The sequence below is a fragment of the Spinacia oleracea genome, chromosome 1 (assembly GCF_020520425.1).
Source record: "Spinacia oleracea cultivar Varoflay chromosome 1, BTI_SOV_V1, whole genome shotgun sequence".
Lineage (NCBI taxonomy): Eukaryota > Viridiplantae > Streptophyta > Magnoliopsida > Caryophyllales > Amaranthaceae > Spinacia > Spinacia oleracea.
Window position 1 is genome coordinate 105847570 of NC_079487.1, and position 13318 is coordinate 105860887.

General features: G+C 33.8%; 2 protein-coding genes across 3 annotated transcripts; one reads left to right on the forward strand and one right to left on the reverse strand.

Moving 5' to 3' along the window:
• The first annotated feature begins 2490 nt into the window (after nt 1–2490).
• On the forward strand, nt 2491–7659 carry LOC110796329 (brassinosteroid-related acyltransferase 1). Its single transcript, XM_022001396.2, has 3 exons — nt 2491–3065; nt 5669–6124; nt 6771–7659. Exons 1-3 carry the CDS (start codon nt 2637–2639, stop codon nt 7272–7274), a joined length of 1389 nt encoding a protein of 462 aa, XP_021857088.2. The 5' UTR covers nt 2491–2636; the 3' UTR covers nt 7275–7659.
• A 645-nt stretch (nt 7660–8304) lies between these two features.
• LOC110796315 (two-component response regulator ARR12) lies at nt 8305–12779 on the reverse strand. Of its 2 annotated transcripts, none has more exons than XM_022001372.2 (6): nt 12391–12779; nt 11583–11735; nt 10387–10776; nt 9798–9874; nt 8688–9710; nt 8305–8610 (listed from the first exon to the last, which is right to left on the reverse strand). In XM_022001372.2, exons 1-5 carry the CDS (start codon nt 12518–12520, stop codon nt 8709–8711), a joined length of 1752 nt encoding a protein of 583 aa, XP_021857064.2. In that variant the 5' UTR covers nt 12521–12779; the 3' UTR covers nt 8305–8610; nt 8688–8708. The 2 variants fall into 2 exon arrangements, with proteins under 2 accessions (XP_021857064.2, XP_021857063.2); XM_022001371.2 differs by having other exon boundaries at nt 9798–9877; nt 12391–12769.
• Nucleotides 12780–13318: the final 539 nt, after the last annotated feature.

Here is a 13318-nt window from a genome sequence, read left to right on the forward strand (position 1 = left end):
TTCAAATTACACTATCAACATAACATACAGTTTATTAAGTTCATTCTGACTTAAAGAGCAATACACACATCCACGTTCAATCGCAATAAATGAAGGCATAACACAACAGAAGAAGTATCATATAAAAGATAATAGGAAATAGGAAATTACAATTCAATTAGAAGATAGAGTTGGATGGCTTAGTTTAATTAATTAGAGTTGGACACAGTTTGTGGCTGGCCATGTGGGTGCCCTAGTTCTAAAGTGAAACCCAACCAACGGTATCTTGTGTCACAATACTAGTTCAATTTACACTATTAACATAACAATTAACCCCGGGGAAGGAAATAATGTAATGCAATTAGAAGATAAATACGGATGGGTTAGTTTAATTAATAATGTGTTTTAAGTAATTAATCAAAGAAAGGGGAAAGAAAGAGAGAAAAAGCAAGAAAGGAGGAAAAGGGATGACTGGAAAAACGGCAAAATGCTGGGAAAGTGGAAACCAAAGAAAGACAAGTTGGGCTTCAAATGCACGCATGCCTTTTTCTTCTTCAAAGGCCAACCTGTTATTCCAACAAACACTCACTTCACCTTTGCTGCTTCAATTTCCCACCTCTCTTTTTTCCCCTCTTAACAAACAACCCCTTAATTAATTACTACTACTAATTTACATTAAATTATTTTTATTAGGACTTTTGTGTTACTTTTTATTGGTACAATATGTGTACAAATACTATCTTCGTACGACCAGACAGAATCCCTAAAATTTTATTAACTAACCTAATCTGTTTCACTAATCACTAATATAATAAAAAGGTTCCTTTATTTTTCTTCATACACATCTCATCATATATGGATATCATGCAACCTAAACGTTCCAAGACTTTGCATATGTGTGTCCTTTTCGCCTGAACTCTACACTTGTAATAATGTTGAACACTCAGAAATATTACTATCACAAAGTTCCACTAATTAATTAGATTAAATAATTTACCAATGGTAGTTGTTGATAGTTTCTACCAATTTTAACGACGAGTATTATTGGAAGATTAGTGTTCTAAAGTGACAATTAATGTCGTTAATATATACTGGTTATATATCATGTCAAATTTTCATGTTGGGCATATGTGAGTTGTCCAATATTAGAGAAGATGAAATACAAAGCACATATTAACCACCTTATAAGGTTTATGAATTGTTTCTCCTATCTTTAATATTTCAGGATGAGATTGAATCTCTTATGGGGGTCTGTAAGTCTGTAACGTGGTTTGAATTGAACTCCCCTTAGTTATCTAGGAATAATCACATTAATCATACATACGTTAGATACATAGTACTGTAACCCTACTAAACTGACACCTGTCTCTAGCTAATTGGTCAAATCTATCTTTGAAGGGCCGGACTTATTGGGATTGGTGGGGAAAGGATAAGAAAATGTTCAACCCTAAAAGTCCACTAGCTAGTGGGATTTGGTCTTGTGATCTTGAAGTCATGAGGCAAATCTTTATAATTAGGTTAAGTCTTGCTCGATAATCTTAGCCATGCATATTAGTGAGTTAATGGCTACATTGATCATATAGATGTACTTCGTAATAGATTTGTCCAAGAATGCTCCTTTGTTCCACAATTGGATATTACACATAAGTGCAATATTTTTAAAACTACAAGTGCGATTAGAAAATGCGACGACTTTAAAAACGTCTTAATTATATACCCGACAATCCGTAAATAACATACTCCATATGAGATATGACTATATGAGTAATGAGACTATCAATTTGTTGAGTTATGGACAAAGATGGTACACATTTGTTGAAAAAACTTGGTTATACTTGTATAGTCTATAGACAACTTGATTGGAAACAAAGATATTTCAACAACCCAAGAAAAGACCTGTTGGCTGTTTACCAGAATTTCTTGGGTACTTGGAAAACAGTACAAACAAAGCTGTTATTAGAATCTAAACACTTTTTACAACACCATTGTTTTCTATTGTTTTTGTCTCTCTTCATTAATTATTTTGCTACTTTTTTGCCTTAACAACTGCAATTCTTCCATTAACAACTTTATTAACTTATTATATATCCTTAATATTTAAAATTTAATTATTAGGTTCATGAATATAAGTTTTGCTCCTCAACTTTGAATATTGTTATTCATAAAATACATATTACTCCATTTTTATTTATGTATACAATTATTTTCAAAATAAGATAAAATTATTTAGTATAAGGACAAACCGGCCACCTTTTAACCATGTATATCTTGTCTGTGAATTTATTAAATTATAAAAAATAAAGGGGAGAGACAAAATATAGTCAAATATAGGAGTATAAACCTGAACTTTCATTTCATAACACAATAAACATATGAACAGTACCATGCAAATTCAATGGATTTCTCTAAATTAAGTAAAAATGTAAAGGAATTAATCATTCTAATTAGATTATTATTTAGATAATTAGAGAGAATAATTAAACCTGTTAATATATAGACAGAGGTCGGCTCCTAGGAATCTACCCCCCTAGCTACTCTCTTCTCTTTTGCTCTCCTTATATATGTTCATCAGAAACCCTCATTCATATGTCCCATTAAACCAAATTAATCATACAACCTCCTTAATTACACTAATTATTCTTTAATTAGCAAAATTGATGGGTAGTGTTTTTGTAACAAAAAGGGTAAATGTATATCCAAAAACCATGCAACCTACCAAAATTATGAAACTTTCCAATTTGGATAGGCAATGTCCTACACTTATGTACTTGGTGTTTTTCTATAATCCTTGTCATAATCATAATTTTAGTAATGATTATGTGTTTAGTAGCTTGAAGTTGGGATTAGAGGAGACGTTGTCGCTATGGTACCCGGCTGCCGGGAGATTAAGCAAAAACCCTAATAATGGGAATAAGCTTGATCTTTGGTGCAACAATGGTGGTGCAATTATGGTTGAAGCTGTTACACAAGCTATGATTTCGGAGCTAGGTAATCTTAACCAATATAATGAATTCTTTGAGAACTTGGTTTATAAGCCTCCTTCCAATAATGGAAATATTTCTGAGATGCCCCTCCTTGTTGCTCAGGTAAATTCTCTTCAAATTTAATCCTTTATAAATTTCAAGTTTTACTATATATAATACGTTATTATTGCATCTAATTAGCAACAATCACACCAATAAGGTTTTAGACTAGTGGCAAAGACTGCGGCCTAGTGTTATGTGTATGATAAATCACAGGTTTGAAATTCCCCTTTCCATTTATAATTTGTGATGTCTTGAGGCTGGATCGTATAAAAAAATAAAAAATCTTTTTACTCCTTCACAATCATACATCAAAAAAAAAAACATTCTGATGACCAACTTGAAGTTTTTATTGATTTTAAGTAACATGAACTTACTTACTGAACAATAATCTCTTTACACTACAAAAAAATCATTTTATAGAGACGAGGGATTTCGTCTCTAAATAGTCCAAATTCGTCTCAAAATGATGATTGGAGACGGATTTGAGACGAAATGGGGCGTCTCTACAGAGGGCGTCTCAAAAAAATTTGAGACGGAATTTTGGCAAGTCCATTACAAATTTGAGACGAAAAGTTTGAAACTCTATATACAATCCCATCTCAATTTTAATTTAGAGACGAAATTTTAGTAATCCTTCTCAAGTTTGAGATGCTTATAGTTTCCGTCTCAAATTCCGTCTCTAATAATCCATAATTTTGTAGTGTTAATTATAATAATAATAATATGAAATAAATTGTAAGCAAGGTTGTATCAGAGACTTTCTGCAGTCCTTTTCACTCTTGTTTTCTTGTTTGTTCATACATGAAAATTCTATGATGGATATTAGTGTCTATGCCGATTGACGATTCACCAATAGAAGTACGTGGTAGTTATTTTAATTCTAGTTTATAAAATTAAAAACCATCTTTGTTTTATCCTCCAAACAAGGTCTTCTTTTTTTCTTTTTTAATGGGGAGAACTTGATTATACATAAAACTCATTTGTGATAAATTATGAGGTTGAAATTAATGATCAAAGGTTCATATAATTGTATGATAACAAAACTAATACTTCGTACTTAATAGTATTCGCTAAAAAAAGTTATTAAATTCTTTATAATGATTAGCCCTAATTTGCTAAATTGCAACAACCTTTTTCTTTCCTGGCTTGTTAACATGAAATCTAAGGGAACTAGATTAGTTGGTAAAGTCTTGAGGGAATGGTACCCAAGGCCTAGAAATTTGGGATCAAATCCCGTCTACTGTCTACATCATTTGTCGTCTTTCTCTTTTTTTTCTCTCTCTACACGCAACAAAAAATAAATCAGCATATGTTGATTCTAATGATGAACTATAGTATATATGAATATATCTCCTTGGTTCATGTTATTCCCAGATTATGCAATTTAATTGTCTAGCAATATATATACTTCTACATGTACTGAACGGATTCATCTCGAATTTTGATGTCTTCCTTATTGGTAAGTTATGCAGCTATATATGAGATCTTAAAACTTAATTAGGCATTTAGGCGAACTTCGATCGATTACTACCTAAGTTAAATAGCTGATCAACACGTACCTGTGTGTATTAGTGTATGTCTAAGATTAAGATGATGAATTTCATTTTACTTAGTAAAACCCTTTATATGATCTAAGAATCACCAATTAGTATCTTTAACGACAACCTAACTAATTACGGCGGGTCAAAAATCTCGTCGCAAAAGCCTTTTGCGACGGGGCTAACAACCAAACAAAGATGCGAATAACTGAACGAAATTCATCATCATTTATGTAAGATTGCTAATGCTACTGTACGTAGTAGGATTTTTATTTTGTGATACTCATAACTTCCTTAGACATTTCAATTTAATTATTTCAAGTGAAGCAGTAATGATGAATTTAGTTGTCCAAGAATGAACGAATAATGAAAATAAACTGAAATACTCTAGTACAGTATTGATCATCAGACTTTAGTGTTCGATCTTAGAAAATACTTTTTGATATTTAGGGTATTCGTACATATGTAAGGAGTATACGAAGATTTGGAGTAAAATAACACCTAAAATTTGACTTGTTTACTCCAATCTCAAGGATCAACTAGGAGTTACGTTCCTCGATTTTGCTCAAGTTAAAAGTATGAAATGGCATACGATTTTGTATTTAATCCAATCTTATTCTCCCTCTGTCATCTCCGTTTGTTCTTCTTATTTGGAATCCTTTTGTGAGACAAAAAAAAAAGTCAGAGCAGGAAGAACAAAAATAGACGGAAAGTGAGTACGAGGTTTAGTTCCTAAATGATGGATCACTTAGGTGGTTAGATGTAAAAAATCTTGCACACACCAGTGTACGTACAATTAATTTATTGTTCAACAATATAACTTTTACCCAATTTTTTGTAACTTTTAATATGTTTTACGCAATAAAAAAAAAGTTGGTAGATAAACAATTTAAAGGGTTAAATGATTACTTTTATACATTATTAGTGATTTTGAAGAAATAATTTTTATTAAGTGAAAAAATTTATCATTAAAAAATAGATAACTTTTACATGTATAAGGGTAACTTTTAAACATTTTGAGTTACTCCACTTTTATAAATGCGTACAATATTGTACACTACTTGTAAATAAGAATTTGTGTTGTCAGATTGTATGCGTAATGTCTTAAAAATGTAAAAAATGCAGGTAACAAAATTTGGATGTGGAGGATACTCAATAGGAGTAGGAACAAGTCATGCACTCTTTGATGGGCAAGCAACCTTCAATTTCGTATCAGCGTGGGCTTCCAAAGCTCATCATAATACCAAGCTTGGAATTGAGTGGCATAAACCTCTTCATGAAAGAGATACATTGTTGCACTTGAAATCTAACTCTAATAATAACCCAGAATCTGCACTTACAAAAGTTGCAGCAATCCATCATTTGTACCAGTTGATCACCCAATCAGCTCCTGTTAGTGGTGGTGGTATGCTTATGAATCCTCAGTTGTTTGTTCCTTCTATTCAAGACGATTGTGTTCTTCGGACCTTTCACTTTAGCTCTTCTATGATCGATACCTTGAAGAGGAGAACTTATGGCCTTAACAATTATTCTTCATCGTCGTGTTCGTCTTTTGAGATTGTCACTGCACACTTGTGGAAGGTAAATACTTCATCCGTTCCATAAATATTGCAATTCACACTACACCTTTGTTCATATTTTGTGGTTCATATCTAACAAAAATTATACGAAGTAGTTATGTTGGATCTTGGTAGATTCGTATCGATATATATTTTATTTTCTAAATATCATTTTTTTTTTTTAATTTTTACTTATACATAATTCAAGATATTAAGAGTCAAAGTATGTGTTGGAAAACATTAATATTTAAGGAACGAACGAAGTATAGGTATTACCGTTTACACCGGCCAATTCTTAAATGGATCTGGTCCATGCTAAATTTATTGTATGCCTAAAAAATGTCAACAATTAGTTCCTAATTTATTTTGACATACTTATTCAGAATATTATGAAAAAACAAAAAAATCAAATTGGTGTCGTTGATACATGTTGTGCTTGAATAATGTGATTTTAACTCACAATTATGTTTAAAAACCTAGGGGACTATATCTAAGAAATTTGAACTGAGGGTCTGTATACGATAAGTCACATGTTTAAATCCCCTTCCCTATTCGTAATCTGTAATGCCCTTAATTATGTCTCATTCGGACGAAGAAAAAAAATAAAATTATTCAAGGTTATAACATGCATATATGTTTGATGGACTTATTTATGCTAATTAATACAGGCAAGAACAAAAGCACTAGGGCTAAGAAGAGAAAGAATGGTATGTCTCCAATTTGCAGTAAACACAAGAACAAGACTCACACCTCAACTCTCCCAAGGCTTCAGTGGCAACGCCTATGTTTTAGCCTCAGTAGCCCTAACTGCTGGCGAGCTCGAACTCGCCAGCTACGAAACCCTTGTAAACAAGATCAAAATGGCCAAGAATTCCGTCGATAACGATTACGTTAGCACGTATCTCGAGGTACTCGAGGGTTCCGGTGACGCGCTCCCGTCTCTAAGGGAGCTCACCATGGTCTCTGATTGGACAAGAATGCCATTTCACAAGGTTAATTTCATGCACCCTTATGCAAATGCAGCTGTTTCTGTATGCCCTTTGACTCCTCCTGTTCCACAAGTTGCTTATTTCATGCAAAGTCCTAAGGAAGATAAGGGTATTGATGTTAGGATTGGGTTAAACTCACTAATCCTCAATGCTTTCTCTCACTATTTCCTTAATATCTCATAATTAACACCAACCTTTTTTTTCTTGGTTAATTTGTTTGTCTAATCTAAGTTATTTATGTAATATAATCGGAGAAAATTGTGACCATTGTAAAATGATCTATAATCTAGTGGCGAAAATGCCAGGTGGCACCAACCAGTTCACGCTGATTGTAAGGTGACATTAGCTAATAATTACCCTGAAATTCAATTTCGGAGCTATTTAGCATTATGGATTTTGATAATATCGATGGAGATAATTGCAATGTTTAAAGTTAATCCTGACAATTAATGATATAAAGAAGTACTTTGACATACGAGGTAATAGTACAAAATTTTCTTGTCTTTATTATTTCAACTGCAGATTTATGATCTTAGTTCAGAGATGGGAAATCATTTGTATCTTCCTGTCAGAGGAGTAATTATTGGATTTGGATATTACCTCATCCAATCTCTTTGTGTACCTGGATACCATGAAATTACGCAATATAATGATTCTATTAAAAAAGATTGTTCTTTTCTCCTGAAATTTACTCATCGTAAGTTGGTATGTGGGGAAAGAACGGATATAGTGAGGTTTGAGTAGAAGTGGCTGCATACCTAAAGTCTCAATGATTAGTATGAGTTTCCTAATACGGAGCTAGGAAAATGGGAGAGTATAGTGCTTTTTTCTCCTCGTAGTTTTCGTAGCATGTATTAGGGCTCCGTTTCATTTGGCATAAAATGATTTTTCATGAAAATAAATAAATTTTAGGAGAAATACAAATCCAAATTAGTTTTATCGTTTTGTTTGGCTGCTTATAAGATAATTAATAGAAAAAGCAAAATGGGAGAAGATGAGTGAAAAATTGATGGGAAGAAGGAAGACGAAGGTAGGGAGGAAAGGTGGTTTTCCTTTGAGGTAGTTGTGGAAAACTGTTTTCCGTTCCTTGCCAAATCAAACAACGTAAAATTATTGAAAATGGGAAAAACGTTTTACCATACGGAGTCGGTTGTACAGATACATACATTCAAGTAAGTCAAGTTACTGTTCGAAAAAAAAGGAGAGATTCATGTGAAAAGAACGAAACCTTAAATTGGAGAATGGGATATGGTAAGCATCTGAGTACTACTAACCATAACATTTATTCAGAACAGCAACCACTTACTTAGCCTAGAACAAAGACAGCAAAGTACCACTTAGCCTAGAACAAAGACAGCAACCAACTGTATAGTAAAAATTACAAATAAAAGGGAGATTCCCCAAACCGGGCTGTGCTTCTCCTGTGTACCTTCTTCTACTGTTTCACAATCCTCAACTAACTAGGAATACATATATCAGATTCAAAACTCCCATTCTGCATCCTTGTCCCGTCTTACTCCTGGATCAGATACCATCAAATTAATTAGTGGCATTACGAGTTTGTAACGTACAAATCACAAGTATACAGAACAATACCTTGACATAGACAACGAAAGATCACGACTGCTTAAACATTGCAGTGACAACATCTTCCAAAGACCCAGCACCATTACCAGTAGTAGTATAATTTCCTAGAGGCCTCCCACCTTGTTCCATAAACATCCCTTGCTTCATTTTTATATTCATGTCTACTGCTGAATTCCTGAACATCTGGTCATGTTGAGGGGCTAAGGAATGATCAAATCTGGGTTGACCCATTAAATGATAACCCGTAGTATTCCTACTACTCATGCTCCTTGGATCATATGCACTTTGAGTACCGGCCACTGGAGAGTTTACCGAGCCATCCAGAAAATCTGCATCCCATACTTGTTTGGTCCCATAACTCATGTTCTGCATCATATTCGAGTGATTTTGGATAGAAATATTTGGAGAAATAATAATATCATTATCCATGGAGTTCATAGGATTTGGCTGTGACTGGACAGCTGCAGGCCAATTGGTATTACATCTATTATGATCAAGCAAGTTAGGGGGAGAGGTTGAGGTTCCTACCCCATAACCATCGAGATTTTGTCGTTCTTGAGAACATCTCCCTTGCATTGTCAATGAACTGTTAGGAAGGCTGAGAATTGAGTTGTTGTTTGAGTTACTTAAGATGGTGTTGTTTTTGTGGAGCTGATCATACTCTAAAGATGTTGGCATTCCTTGAAGAACGGTCCCAGTATGATCCCCACCAAACAAGTTAGGGTGGAATTTAGTGGAATCAGTGATGGAAGGAGGTGGGTTTTGGGTGTGGGTTTGGGTTTGGGGATGGGTCAACTGAACAAGTCCAGAAGGGGGGAGCCCGTGAAGGCCCATCCCGGCCGGAGTGTTTAATCTGCCTAGGACTCCAGGAGGTGGGATGGGTCTCAAAGTGTTGTGAAACTGTGGACTGCCATTGAAGCCGTGGAAATTCACAGCATTCATTCGGAGATAATCAGGCCCTCCAAATGCTGCAGCCATGTTTGCTTGCTGGTTGGCCACCGCGCTGATTCTTTTCAAATACAACCGATATTTCTGATAACACATAAACAAATAAGTTCAAATCTAAGATTGTGAAATGCTATTAAAAATAACTTCAGAAATTGAGTCTGAGGAAATTACTTGGAGATGACTAGCCACATTTTCTCTTGTAAGCTTATCGACATTCATCAATTCCAGGATTTTCTTAGGTACAGCTTCTGCTTTAAGAGAGAAAACAAAATCATTATTTGAAAGAAAAGCTTTTATTAGAAGAATCTCAAGTACCATAGTAAGTATCATCACTATAGGTTACGTAGTACATCACATGACAATAGCTACGAATTTGACAATTATGATGTTTTCTGTGTAGCCTGATAGTTGTTGATACTATGATGAGTTATGACAACTCTCTATAATCACCGTCTAAGGTTCTATTCTGTTCACGAAAATAAGTTCAGATAAGTTCAGGAAAAATAAGGGTTGACCAAGTATAATTTATAACTAAAATAAGTTTTGATAAGTTCAGATAAGTTTAAATAACTTCATTTAAATTCAAATAAGATAAGTTGAGAAAAAATAAAGTGAAAATTAGGTGAACAGAAAGCACCCTAAGAATGATTAACACAAGAATTCCTTCTATAAACTTTATTTGATCCAAAGTAAGTGAATCATATCAACTGGGTAGAACGAATGCCATTATAAGCAAAAACAGGAGAATAAGAGAACATACTCTCAAGGCCAAGTTGGTTTACAGCAGCAACAAACTTGCGGTGCAGCTCCACAGACCAGACAACACGAGGTTTCTTCTGAGCAGAAGGGTCTTCATTTTCATTTTCATCCTCATCTTCGTCTTCATCATCATCCAAGTTTTGGTCCTTGCGCTTTCTACAAAACTTCACATCCTGATCACAGTTTGCACCTCTAACTCCATTTCCTTCACTAGAATTATTGTCCTGGTTGTTAGAGTTGTCTCGGTCTTTAGGGTCGACCTTCTTTTTTCTGATTACGTGCTGCCATATATTCTTCAGCTCCTCCAACCTTACAGGCTTAAGCAAGTAATCACAAGCTCCATGGGTTATCCCTTTCATTACTAGTTTGGGATCACCATTACCGGACAACACTGCAAAATAAGTATTCATTTGTTAGCGTGTAAACTCGGTGAGACCATTGTGATTTAGTAGTAATCCTCGTAAATGGATTGAGCGTGCCAAAGTACAAGTACATACACTAAAGCTCCGTTTGGTTTGGCGTAAAGCGTTTCAGTGAAAAATGATTTTCCATGGAAAACTTTTTTCCAGGAAAAACACAATTTCAAATTAGTTTTCCTTTGTTTAGTTCCTTACAAGAAAATTAATAAGAAAAGGAAAGTGGGAAAAGATGTGTGAAGATCGATTGGAAGAAGGAAGATGGAGGTAAGGAGGAAATATGGACAAGTGGTTTCCTTTCCTTTCAAATGGAAAAGGTTTTTCCATCTATGAGGGAACTATGGAAAATTGTTTTTCATCCCTTGCCAAACTAAACAACGTAAAATGATTGAAAAGGGAAAAATCGTTTTCCATTAAAACATTTCACACTCTACCCAACGGAGCCTAAGGCTGCCGAAAAAATTCAGGCTCTAACGGAGCTAAAACTGGGCCTTGACTAACCGGTTTGATAAGTTAGAAAGAATCCAATTAAATTGAGGTAAATATAACCAAGAAAGCACAAAATCAAGTCCTCAATTAATTTCCAAAAAACAGAATTCATTCCGAAAATTTTCACCCAATCAATGCAGATATTGTACATTACTGTACACATGAACAGAATCAAATCTGATTTCTTCCCTAGCTACAATGCCACAATTAAACATATTTCCATAAGTAGAAGATGTACTAAATCATTGTAAAAGGAAATGAAATCAAGAATTAAAATGATTTCAAAGCTTACTTATGACAGGCAAATCCATCTCAAGCCCAACAAGCTCAAGCAACTTAAAACCATCCATGTCCGGCATGTGAACATCGCTTATAACGAGATCGAACTTGTTCTTGTTTTCTCGAAGCATCTTCAGAGCCGTAATGGCTTGGTTCGTCGTTGTAACTACAATGTACAAAACACTCATATATAAGGACCATTTTTCACCCAAAAAAGTTGGATAATAATGTAGTTGAAACTAATTAACCTTTTTCACAACAGAGTTTCTAAATTCCAATTGACAAGAATATTGAAAAATTAAGATACATGACACCAATATCCACTCAAAGTATCCACTCAAAGTTTGGACATAGATCTCAATGCTCAAGGTTGATTACTCGTGGATATGAAATGGGGTTAAAAGATTGAAACCCATCTTCACAGATTTCTCAATTTACATTATTTATTTTTAGTTAAAATAACCCAAATCAATGGCCAAATTAACAAATGAAGTATACACAAAGTCAAACTCTTTTCAAGCACAAATCTGAGTATCTATATGCATATGCAGGAAACCAAAAAAAAAGGATTCAATTCATAATCAAACAGGAGAAAATCATCCCAAATGACAAATTATGAACGAAGTATACAATTAAACAGAAGAAAAAAAATCAGAAAAAGCAAGAAACGAGAGTACCAAATAAGAACAATTCAAAGGGGGGAAATTAGCAAATTCACCAACCAAAAAAGCAAGGAAATCCCAATAACAAAAAACATGAATCTAAACCCAATATCTATATGAATCAAATGAAAAACCCAAAAAAGTTGAAGAAAATCATACCATGATATTTGCATTTTCTCAAGAGAGAGTCCAGAAGGGTAAGACAAATGGGGTTATCATCAACAGCCAAAACTCTCATACCAATTGGAAATTGATCATTTGCTTCATCTCTCCTTTCTTCAACCGTCATTTTTTCAACAAATTATCCCCAAAAAAAATCAGCAAGTCCTTATCTTTTCCGTTTTCTTTTAGAGATTTGTGAACTCTGTTTTTCCCCTGTTTTAAAACAGAGCAACACTAAAAAGAAACAGTAAGAATTAGTTAAAGTCACTATCTCTCAAATTTTTCAACTGGGAATTTTTTTGAGCAAATAAAAAGGAGAGAGAGAGAGAGAGAAGGAGAGAATAATGGATGGATGGATAGAGTTAAAAACAAGGGTAAAAAGGAAGACTTTGAAAATCAAGGGTAAGCAAATGGGAGAGTTTTGAGTTTAGGAAATGATTATGTAATTTTAGAGGTAAAAAGTCAATTAATTAATTAATTAAATAGAATTAAATGTTTGAAAATTATATGGGAATCTTTAACCATATATGGATGGCTCTGTCAAAGCTGGACGAAGCATGCAATCAGTCTGACTTGCTGAAAGTGTTACTCCTTTCATTTTATTTTATTTTTATCACTTTGTAATTATTTCATTCTATGTTAAAACAATTCAAGTCAATTTTTCTCTTACAAAAAATAATTAAACTAAAGGCTATTTATATTGTAGAATTGCAGAGGCAATGAGGCGTGTATCATTACTTCATATTCACCTTTACAAGTGAGTGAGAAGGTATTATGGTTAGATTGAAGACTTGTGTACGGTAGATTATATATGACCGCAACCCTTATATTATTGACGCGATATGAAATTCGTTATAAAACTGACCTAAAAATATTGGGTCTTAGAATAAAATTTTATAACACGAAATATGATTTTATCTAAACC

What these genes read in the sequence shown, in the direction of transcription:
- LOC110796329 (XM_022001396.2), top strand. Translation starts at nt 2,637, where the DNA reads ATGGGTAGTGTTTTTGTAACAAAAAGGGTAAATGTATATCCAAAAACC. An exon ending in TGCCCCTCCTTGTTGCTCAG is followed by an intron (nt 3,066 to 5,668) that starts GTAAATTCTCTT and finishes TAAAAAATGCAG; the next exon opens with GTAACAAAATTTGGATGTGG. An exon ending in TCACTGCACACTTGTGGAAG is followed by an intron (nt 6,125 to 6,770) that starts GTAAATACTTCA and finishes TAATTAATACAG; the next exon opens with GCAAGAACAAAAGCACTAGG.
- LOC110796315 (XM_022001371.2), bottom strand. Translation starts at nt 12,520, where the DNA reads ATGACGGTTGAAGAAAGGAGAGATGAAGCAAATGATCAATTTCCAATT. An exon ending in GATGGATTTGCCTGTCATAA is followed by an intron (nt 10,777 to 11,582) that starts GTAAGCTTTGAA and finishes CTTATTTTGCAG; the next exon opens with TGTTGTCCGGTAATGGTGAT. An exon ending in AAACCAACTTGGCCTTGAGA is followed by an intron (nt 9,878 to 10,386) that starts GTATGTTCTCTT and finishes TCTCTCTTAAAG; the next exon opens with CAGAAGCTGTACCTAAGAAA.